Below are 11,714 nucleotides of genomic sequence, written 5' to 3'. Positions count from 1 at the left end.
ATGTACCTAAGCACTATCCTGCAATGATGTAGCATGTCACAAGAATCTACTGGGCACAAGTCTTACATTATAACACAATAAAGAAATAGAAAATCAAGGCATAGAAACACAAACATGTCAATGAGCAAGACAAATAGACAAACGAAAAACAGGGCTATATCATCAAGAGAGAGAGGCTGAGATTATCCTAATTAGACTCCTAGCTAACAAACATCCTGTGACTTAGTGAGGTACCTCAGTTTATTCCATATCTCAGATTCATAACCTCCTGGGTATGGAGGCTGACTTCCTTACTATTTAGAGTTCAGATAATGTCAAGCATACCATGGTAGAGGATATACATAGCCAAAATACTGATTCATTATTTACAGCTATGTTAATCTCTTATACTTGGCCTTCCATATTCTAAGCTATACTATTATTTCTGGGTATTACGAAAAAAGGAAACATGTTCAGAAGCAAATTCCTGAATAAGCCTAATACAACAAAGGTGAGTACAGGGAGAAGAAGATGAGGAAAAATGGGACCAAAGCCAGTAACTTACCTTGAGTTTGTGTTACTGACATTTACATGCCTGTTACTAATGGAGGTGAACAGAGAGATGTCTGATGTTTTGTGTAATTGATACCCTCATCTGCTTTACAGTCCACTTCTACATACAAAAATCTCTTCATCCAAGTGTTCAGTGAGATGCAGAAATTCAACAACCCCAAAGAGTTCTTCCTTGATGAACCCTTAAATCCGGCTCTGTATGTGCACCTCAACCATTTTGATGTTCACCACTTTCCAAAAGAAATATGTGGGTGGGATCCTATCAAACTTAAAACATGAAGAGATTTGGATGATCTGGAACTGTTCCAGTAAAATGTAATACATTACAAAACTGTTCAAGAATAACTGTTACCAAAAAAAGCCCTTCCATTCTGAGTCAGACAAGACTTGGGAACTGGTACTAATGGGAACAGCACATCTGACAAGACAACCAGAAATAAAACAAGTTTTATTCTGTAACAAACCCTCAAACTAAAGCAATTCTTCTAAAGGTGTTGTACTGCTTTTGCATTACATAATTTTCTTTCCATAGCAGCATGTTTGGAGCTACATTTTGAATTTGTGATGGAAGTGCTGACAATCCACCAATGTTTTAGCTATTGTTTACACAATATCAAGACCTTTGCTTCTCCCCCCAGCCTCCTAGTGAGTAGGCTGAGTGTGTACAAGTTCAGAGAGGACTCAGCTCAGAAAGCTGACTCCAACTGACCAAAGGGATATTCCAGACCATATAGCATCATGCTCAGCATATAAAGCTGGGGGGAGAAGAAAGAAGGGGGGCTGTATTCCAAGTGATGGTGTTTGTCTTCCTAAGTAATTGTTAATGCGTGATGGAGCCCTGCTTTCCTAGGTGTGGATGAACTCTTATCTGACAATGATACAGTCATCTAGAAACACAGAAGCCCTAGCAGAAAGAAATAATCAAATAAGGCTTCCTTCACTTCCACAAATTCCACTTATGTTCCATTTCACAATATTAGATGCAGAAAAGACAGTGAAGCACGAAAGTGCTTATACCATTCACAGAGGGAAAGCCACGTGCAATAGTTTTTATATGGTTTTACCATATAAACAGGTTTTATAGTTTTTAAATGGTTTTACCATTTATTCTATTAAGCATGAAAGACACCAGAGCAACAGTAAAACAAGAGCTCTGAAGAAAGTGTGCTCAGGTGAAAGAGCATGAGGGAGGGAAATATTCTTGCACATGTAATAAGTAACACACACAACCACTGGTCAAAAAGAAAAATCCACAATTTTAATAAAAGCACAACATCATCAATATCACACATCAAAAGTTACAGAGTGACATGTAATGCATTCAAGCGGCCCCATGATAAGAACTGAAACTCATACTAGCAGATCATTTGGATTTCCACAATTGTTATGCTTTATAGAAAACTGTTTTCCAATTTTGCATTTAATGACAGTTATCTAGTCAACGTAAATTGTTTCCATACGGTAAGTTTCAAACAGCAGGACAGAATGGGTTTCATACAGTAACAAGTACCTTTTTTCTCCTTGCAGAGAAGGAAAACATACCAAAAATATTTTCACAAATAATTCCAGCAAGTAGCAATACAATAACAACATTAACCTGATTTGATATGATGAATTCCACTGCTCTATATATTAATCTGCCTCTAAGGAGTCTAAGTTCTCACATTCTTTACTCTGACAACTAGGTAATGTTTGCTCATTGTAAAATCAACTTAGTTTTCATAATCACTTTTGGGTATTTGTGAACCTAGCATGTGGTAGATGAGAGAGGAGGTAAAAAGATGTTAATTTCTTTTTGTGGTTGTGTGTGGCTTATTTTAACACAGAATTAATTATGCACACCTTTCATTTTCATTCTCTACAAGTCATGAATCATCTCTATCATATGTATTGCTTAGTTCTCACTTTTGGGTTACTAACCAAAAACTGCTGTGGAAGGCTTCAAAGCCAAGAATCTGCTCATTTCTACTACTAAGGGTAATAAAAGCTGATACATTGCTATTTGATCAGACTAACAAAGCTGAAGATTTCAGAATTATAATCAGAAAACATTTACCCCTTACAACATTCTTATTGAACTTCCAAGCCATTACACTTTTTCTACTAAAGACAGATACTTTAGGTATTACCACACAAGTAATGTATTAGTGTGCAAAGAAAATTATTAACAGAAATTGGAAACTCAGCATATCATTTGCCATTGTAATACAAGCAATGCTTTCCATTCCACAGTCAGCTGAGTCATCCTGTAGTACTTTGCCATAAAGATCTAAACTAAATTGGTGTTAAAAAAAAACAAAAAAAATTGGAAATGCTCACAAACCACTATTCATTAACTAAGGCACTGAAAGATTTAGAACTAGACTAATCCTTTATTTTCCAGTAAACAAAGAATTTCTGAAAGCAGACTGTCAGACTATCTTTCCAGAAGCATGTCTAGTGAATAAGATTTAGTTATGACTTACACACAAAGGTTTCTGAGTATGACATGGTTCAAGCTGTGCTAGTTAGTGAGAATTCTCATCACTTCAGAAGGATTATACAAGCTCATTAACAATGCAAAGTGTTTTTTTTTCATTATTAATTCAGCTCTACAACACATATTAAAAAAATAAATCTTTCATGAAACTCTAGTAATTCATCTGTGTATCAGTATCAGCAAGGATCTTCTTCCACCTACAAGGAGCAAGAGTGAAACTGAATTGTGTGTTGACTGTGCTAAAATGTATTTTAAAGTTTTAAAGACTTATTTTTATGTAGACAATAGAACACTATTTCTCTATACCTGAACATCGTAATGATAGATTCAAAACCATTTTTTAAAAAACATAAAGCAATATTGCTGCAATCCCATTAATACAGCTTTGTAAGTGCTGAATTGTCTCACTACTTTTACCAAAACATCATCTGTCTTTCAATTAACTCAAAAAGGAGACAATGACTGTGTCCATTCTATAAGACCCTTTCTTCCAAGAAACTGTTTTTTAAGCCAAGGTACAAGTGCAGTTAGCCATAGATAGTTCTTTAGATACTATACTTGATATTGTTAAGTAGGTGGATCCCTTATTTGAACATATCTTATGCTTTCAGGCACTGCATCCAGAAGACTAGTTAGGGAAAATACATAAATGTCTATAAAAAAAGGACAATATAAATTTGATATGCAGAATTTCTACAGGTTCTAAATAGAATTAGAGTTAGTATGCAAAACCTCAGTACTTACTAAGGCTTGACACTGTAATATTCTTCTGGCGTCACAATTTTCAATCCACCAAAGTAGTCCAGGACCCAAATACAGGTGATGTTGAATTTGGCAAAGAACCAATTGTGATCCTTAGGCCAACTTTCCATCTCAGGGTGGCGACTGAATAATGCTTTTTTTGCTAAGCCTGTTTCTGAATCATTCACCTAAAAGATAATAACCAGCAAAATATTACAGTAAGATACAGTCATGTGAGGACAAATGTCAGCTAAAAAACCACTGCTGACTGCAGTGTGCTCTTTTCAGTTCAGCCATGTCTTGTCCCAAAGGACTCACTACTGCAGCAGAGTCCCTCCATATTCAGCGGGGCGTATCACTGTATGACAGACAAAAACTCCAAGGTAGTTGATTTTAATATTAAATCAAAAGGGTGCTTTTAAATTAAGCATGAGTAAGGCAGTTCTTCATCAACGTAAGAATAAATCTTTCAACAAATCACGAAACAGAGAAGTATGGATACTTCCTGAATTACTACAATGCAATGTTTTAATTTTACCTCCTATGCACCTGCTCAAACAGACACACACAGACCCAACCATGTTCAGACATGTGCAAACACATGCATACACACATACACAAATAGGATGATAGAACAGAATCTACAGAGAAGGGAAGCTGAATTATGTGGTGGCACTTAATATACAATAAGCAAATGTTTAAAGGGTTAAATTGACAACTTAGAGCTCTAGGTAGCTACAACAGGAACTAACTGAAATAAACCACCCTATTATTGATGAGGAACTTATGAAAGCAATTAAAAAATTGCTGGAGTGTAATGTAATAACAAATATCTGAGGTGTGAAAACAACAGAGCTCCTGCAAATATCAAGTGGCAACTTCATTTTTCTCACACCAACTATGATTAGACTTCTCATATCATGGCACATAACATCTCTTCATACACTTTCACACAGAACTTCTAACCTTTTCCTTCTCCATCCACTAAACAATACTATTTCATGTACATGTTATCCAGTGTCAACTTTCAGCTACTTACCTTTACAACACTACCACTGAAGATGATGTGTGCACAGAGAGGATTCTGGGGATCATATCTGTGCTTCTTGCAGTAAGGAGTCTGTGCCAAAGACACAGTCAAGGAGGCATTTGAATTGATCTGAAATGCAAGCAGTAAAATAAGGTTTGCTTTTGCAAGAAAAAAATCATACCCATCATATTTTCAGTATTTTGTACTTCATTAAGTTCAATATTACTGGTAAAAAGAACAAAGCTGTTGTCACCTTTTCGTAATTACATATGAAGGCCTTCCTTAGATGAACTTTGAATGTGAAAAAAAGCCCAGAGCTCAAGTTGTTAGTATAAAATATAAACCTCACAAAACAGCACTCCCTAAAACTGTGAACTCAATATGCAGTCTAGATATTTCACATTCAAATGATGACATTGCCCTAAGAAGCTGTGGCTGCCCTATCCCTGGCAGTGTTCAAGGCCAGGTTGCACGGGGCTTGGAGCAACCTGGTCTAGTGGAAACTGTCTCTGCCCATGGCAGGGAGCTGGAACTAGATGAGCTTTAAGGACCCTTCCAACCCAAACCAGCCTGTGATCCTATGATATATTTCAATTTACACAGACACAGCACAGTACAGAAGATAAGGACATACAGTGAACCTCATTAGTAGAAGGATAAAGGGTTACTAAAAAGGTAACTGAGTTTGATAACTGTTGATAAAATTAGTTAAAACAAAAACAAACATACAAACACCCTTCCCTAAACCCCCCCACCCCCATCAAAACAAGCCTCTATGCTGCCTGATCAGGTCTTCTGAAGTTTAAAGTGAATTGTTAAAGGTAGGTTTAAAAAGTCCTGGGTATTTAAGACACCAAATTTGAAGAATTAAATAATCTGTACCTGATTGATGTACAAAAACTAATTTGGTGAACACAGCTTGACAAGTAGTGGTGCAAAACAGAATTGCCTACCTCAGAATGTCAAATACAAATATGCCAGAAAAGAAAGTTCATGTGCTTTGAGTTTCCTTAAAAAAGTTCATCTCAAAAAAACCCCCAAAACCAACAAACAAAAAACTCCAAAACCCATCCAAAAAGTCATCTGAACACTACGCAGAGCCCTGCTGAACTGATGGAAAGGGAGCAACCACCTGATAGATAGGAAGTTGCTTAACTACAAAAAAAGCTGACTCATGATTATTCAGCACCATCCCCCTCACACATGACTGTCACAGTCAAATGTTTCTGCCCTCTAACAGCAGAACAAGGATCTATTGAAGAGCCATCCGCAGGAAAATGTTTGTTAGCAGTTTATACCAAAATTTTTATGTTATTCTGGGATAGAGAAGATACTAGACAAGATAAGTTAGGCTTTCTACAGCACTTCAATTCATAAACCATTTCAATGTAACAAACTAAAATGTGACAGTAAACAGACAAAAAAGTTTAGAGTAAAATAAAGTCTGAAAATTTCCATTACTTTTGTGTTTATTTCACTAACACTGCAATAGTTGCTGGAACAACAATAAAAAAATCCACTAAAAGATACACACAATCACTATTTCCCTACCTCTGTCGCCAACACTCTTGACTTCATCCAAGTGATGCATCTGAGATAAGGCCAATTACACTCAGAGCCTCAGCACACTTCCCATCATGTGTTTGCCTTTGCAATCTGCTACAAAGACCTAATTACTACTCTTTCAATAGCCTGTATAAGAGCTCTCATTGCTCAAGTCCCACACTGCCTATTTACAGTTGCTTTGATATTTTTTGTGACATTCTCCGTTTAAATATTCTGTGGCCCCTCATTCCACTGCTCAGTGATCCTGTAAGCTTCAGTCTCTTCCCCTACCAGGGTGGTGCTCAACAATTTCTCAGACCATGACCAGTAGGAACTTCTTAGGAGGACTGTTCAGCCTGGCCAAGAGAAGGGTTTGGGGAGACCTCATAGCAACCTTCCAGCACTTAAAGGAGGCCTACAAGAAATCTGGAGAGGGATTTTTAATGAAGGCATAGAGTGACAGTACAAGGGGGAATAGCTTTAAACTGACAGAAGGGCCATTTTAATTAGACATTACGAGGAAGTTCTTTACGAAAAGGGTGGTGAGCCACTGGCACAGGTTGCTCAGAGAAGCTGCAGCTGCCCCATCCCTGGCAGTGTCCAAGGCCAGGTTGTACCGGCTTAAAGCCATCTGCCGAGTGGAAGGTGTTCCTGCCCATGGCAGGGGGTTGGAACTGGATGAGCTTTAAGGTCCCTTCCAATTCAAACCATTTTATGATTCTATGATAATTCTATGACTACTAAGCATCAACACAGGCAGCACTACTTATGTTCAGATGCTGTAGGGCCAATAATTGTTCCCAGGTCTCAAAAATGAGGTGACATTCACGGAAAGGGCAGCTAGCAGCACCATTACACTGGCTTCAAGAAAGGCTGGTGTAAACCCTGACTCCTATAAAAGAAATTCCAACCACCATTTGGTTTACTGTGTTTGCAACCTACACACTTGCAAGATTTAGGTCTCCTTTATTGGAGTCACTATTTCTATCTAGGGCTTGCATATACTAGGTCAGACATGATTTTTTAGGGACACTCTGTCCTTCCCTGCCGGCTCAGCCGCTCCTGCTCACCTCCAGGTCCTGCACGGAGATCTCCATGTCGGTCAAGTAGAAGTAGGGGACGCCGCTGCCGCTGAATGGCCCGGGGGGCCCGTCGCTGAGGGAGAAGATGTTGGCGAAGGGGTAGCCATGCAGCCCCTCCTGCGCGGAAAGCGTGGCCAGCGCGCCCCAGTCGCAGGTGTGCAGCACGAAGCGCGCCATGCGTGCCGCATCCTCCGGCGGCGGGATGGCCCCGTCGGCCGTCAGCAACAAGAGCAGCACCGCCACGGCGCCGAGGGGCTGAAACCTGAACATGCCACAACAACAACAATTACCACCACCACCGACTATCGCACACCGCCAACAACCTCCCCCTCGGGCTCAGACCCGCGAAGGCGGGGCACGGACCCACGCCGCTCCGCCAATCGGAACAACCTTTCCCGCCGACCTTCACCCATTGGGTGAGAGCTCGCCGGGGACAACCTTGTAAGTGGGAAATTAGTCTGTCAACTGTCAACTGGTTTGCCCTTCTCAGCCAATGAGATCTGCGAGGGGGCGGGACAATCCCCACAGCTGCTCTCGGTTGTAAACATCCAGGACACCAGTGCCTCTCCAGAGGGAGGAGAAAGGGTGGAGCCAGTGGTAGCACAGCAGCCAATGAAAGACCTCTTCGCAACTCTCTGCCAATCATATTCCGCGGCGGGTGTGGGCGATGCGGAGGGTTGGTGGGTTGAGGGGGGTGCTGGTGGGAAGTGGTCGGCACTGGGCGCTGCAGTGGCCAGAGGTGGAGCCAGTTGTGGTCCTGCGGGGTGGCTCTGCTTGCCTTCTGGCACTCACTTGCTCGCAGCCGGCCTGTCTGGCAAAGTGTGCGTGACCCACCCGACGTGGGCTATGGCGGCAGCGCAGTGCCCAGCAGCAGCTGTTCCTGACGTGATCCCCCCCGTTTGTCTGGCAGAGGTTGTGTGTGCCGCAGATCCGAAGCGGGGTTGTGGAACCATCGGCCCCACTGTCCCTTGGTACAAAGTCAATCTCAGAGACTGGTTCTGTGTCACCACAAGTGCCTGTGGCTCAGCCTTCCTTGTCTTTTAACCACATAAAGCAGGGTCTGGATGAAACTGGTTTGAGACATAAAAGCTCATGGGATCGTTTCCCACTGGACATAGCTCAAGTGTTGCCCCTTGCAAACTGCAGGATGTGTGTCAAAGCCATCTCTTCTACAAGACTTGGCACTGCTAGTTGGAACAACCTCCTGGCCTTCAATGCATTGCTTAGAGAAATAAATACAGAGAATATACCTTATTTTATTTACCACTTTTGCTCAATCACCTGATGAAGATTAGGATTAACTGGGGTAATGCTGAGACTTGATTCAGCCTTTCCTAAAAGATGGTAGATTTCCATTTTTCCACTTTATTTCGCCACGTATATCTACACTACATATGTAATACCAGTGTAGCCCAGAGAAACCCAAATTAACTTACCATGTGACTGCCATCTTCCCCCAGGTGCCACACAGCACCCACAGTTTACAGCCCACCAGAGGGATCGTTCTGTTGTGCTGAATTCAGGAACACACCACAGGTCCATTCCCTGCCATTTATGTACTGTCCTGTTGTGTACGGGCAGAACAAAATAGTTTGTCCTCCAGTACTCCCTTGGCTTGCAGAGGATGGGCAGAGACCCCTGTTTTCCCTCTGGGACACACAGAGCCTTCAACTGCTGCATTCTCCTGGTTAAGTTTGGGAAAAAAAAAACGTATTTTCTTAAAACTGAAAAGCAGAGGCTGATGAACCCCTGGTGTGCAACCACTTGTGAGTAGCAACTGCTCCGGCAATTAAGGCAATACAAGCAGCCTTATTTGTGGTACAGGTCAAGTGATATTTCAGGGCAGACTTCTAAGGAGAAAAACAGCAAGAAAAGAAATTACAAGAGAACAGACTGCACAAAAGGTTGCCTTCAGGTATGTAGTATTTTACAACATATGTAGATGAGGGGTAGGAGTGGAACATACTGAAGGGACAAAAACAGGAGCCATTCTAAACGATTGCAAAGATTATGGAAGAAAGAGATTGAAATGGTCTAGAGGGAATGGCTTGGGGAAGAGAAGGGGTGAGGAAGACAAAATGCAACAAACCCTTTTTGTTATAGATTTTTCTAGCTAAAACAGAGACACAGCTTCCTCTTTTCTCTCCCCACCAACTTGTGTGTGCATGCACAGAAACTGCTTGTTTCTCTCTACTTCCAAGCAGTCCTGCCCTCTGAGAGCCTGAGGTGGAGAGTGTGTTTACTTGATGCAATGAAAAGGACAAGTGTATGTGGGGGGTGAGTTTGTGAATGATTTTACTGGGGAGCAGGAGAGTGTGACGGGGCAGACTGGAGGTGTTTGGTTGGGTCAGCACAGGAAAGAAGGGTTACCATGGAGAGTATATGGAAGTAACATGTGCCTCAGGGAATAAAAAATGGATAGACAGGAAAGAAGATAAAGGAGATGTGGGAAGCAGAGCTGGCAATTTTTTGTTTTCTCTTCTGGAAAGCTTTTATGTTATGGAGTTTAGATATATGTATTTGTGCTCATGGCTGTCCTCCAGGAACGGTGCGCCTTACTGGAGCTGTACAGCCCCTGTGGCAGGAGAGACAAAAGTGAGCCTCATAGTGCGGAAGATCATCCCCCCACCACTGCTGGGACCATACAGTGGAATCTCAAGGCCCAAGAGAAAACAACCTGTCTAAACAAAGTCTGCCCACTTTTCCTCTCCTGCCTTTCCAGCCCTGTGGTACGTGCACAGCCATCCCTGTCTGCAGCCTCCAAGGGGTGTTGCTGTGAACCACAGTGACCTGCAGGATTTGGGATAATGAGCCTGGTGGGGATTCAGCTCTCAACAGGATTTATGGAACAAATAGCACTGGCTCTCCATTATGGAGAACAGGATTTATTAGGCTCAGTGGCCTCTGCAGTGGGCAGTGCACAGCAGCATATACGCTGTCTTGCACACCACACAGAACGAAGAAGGCTTGTTTTGGTGACCCCTTTCTTGGATGGGTATCATGGAGTGACCCATAGCTGGTGAGGGATAAGGTCTTTAACTCTTTCAGCTTGCTCTGAAATCTCCAGGCTCTCACTTCCTCAGCTAGATCTCAGAGAAAGGAGAAAGATTCTCTCTGTTGTGATGAAGTATGTCTAGGGGCTTCCAGTGTCCTTGCATAACAAGGTCAAGAAAGTATTGCTAGCCACTAGTTCTCTTTTTCAACTCATGCTTATGTCCATTAAAAAACCTAGTAAATAAACAGTAATATCTCACTGTAGATAAAGCCAGTTTACTCCCTCCAGGGGCTGGCTAGTTCATGGAACCATCTTAATTTCAGTGTGGTTTATATGTGATGGGCCTCAGGCTGAATCTGGGAGCTGTGTTGCTGGAGAAGGTGTATTTCAGCCAGAAAGCAAACAAGGTCACCATCCTGTCTAGTGTATTATTATGCTCTGTCGCCCTCCTCGTAGCTGGTTTTGCCTTGAACAAGCTCTCAGTTTAGATAGTATGGTTGTTGGATGGGCTGGGCAAGATTTCTCTTCAGACACAGTCTAGCTGTGTGCTGGGCCAGTCTCCCTGTCTAGATCACAGTCTGTCTGTGAACAGAAACCTTTCTTTGTCCAGATAACTCTTGCAGGCTGTGCAGTCTCACAGGCTGTAGTGCTTGATCTCTGAGCCAGGCCAGCTCTCTGCACCCCAGTGACAGCCAGAGTGATTAAAGTCATTTGCCGCTGCATTTGACATAAGTAACTGACCTGTGAGTCAGCTCTTGCAAAAGCTGAAGTACTTGGTGCTTTGAAGTGCCAACACTTTGCCATATGAAACCCACTATGCAAACTGTTTCTAAAAATGTTGGTTAGATATCCTCCTGAGGAGATAGAAGCCCTGTGGGACAATGCAGTGCTACTATTAGGAAATTGCATGTGACACAGGTCTTTGCTGAAGACAGAAAGGTGTTGTGTGCCTGTGTGTAATGCATTTGTTCTTGCCCTCAAAGCTCCCAAATTATCTTGGTTGGGAATTTAGCTTCTGACCCTTTCATCGGTGTATTTTTCACAGATAGATAAAATTAATATAGCACTGTCCTGATATTCAGCTGAAAATCCTTTTATGATTTTAACAGCCACCACACAGGCAGTGGCAGGGCAAGCATCCTCTGTGTATAACCTATTAGGGACCAGAAGAATTATTCCATGTTCAGTCTAAAATTCTTGCTGTTCAGTCAGAGCTTGGTCTGCATGCTGAGAAAGATGTTGTGAGGGCCAGCTGTGATATGAGGATATTGAGAGACTGGCAGCAGGACT

The 11,714-nt window shown here is 41.9% G+C and overlaps 1 protein-coding gene across 1 annotated transcript; it reads right to left on the bottom strand.

Annotated features, from left to right (window-relative positions):
* Window positions 1-1,788: 1,788 nt before the first annotated feature.
* On the bottom strand, window positions 1,789-7,866 carry CREG1 (cellular repressor of E1A stimulated genes 1). Its single transcript, XM_005144495.3, has 5 exons — window positions 7,820-7,866; window positions 7,418-7,691; window positions 4,812-4,931; window positions 3,776-3,960; window positions 1,789-3,228 (listed from the first exon to the last, which is right to left on the bottom strand). Coding segments are annotated over exons 1-5 (603 nt in total). The 5' UTR covers window positions 7,843-7,866; the 3' UTR covers window positions 1,789-3,227.
* Window positions 7,867-11,714: the final 3,848 nt, after the last annotated feature.

Source organism: Melopsittacus undulatus, chromosome 2 (assembly GCF_012275295.1).
Source record: "Melopsittacus undulatus isolate bMelUnd1 chromosome 2, bMelUnd1.mat.Z, whole genome shotgun sequence".
In the NCBI taxonomy this organism is placed as follows: domain Eukaryota; kingdom Metazoa; phylum Chordata; class Aves; order Psittaciformes; family Psittaculidae; genus Melopsittacus; species Melopsittacus undulatus.
The sequence above is the reverse complement of the archived record's forward strand: the minus strand, read 5'-3'. Positions and strand labels throughout refer to the sequence as shown.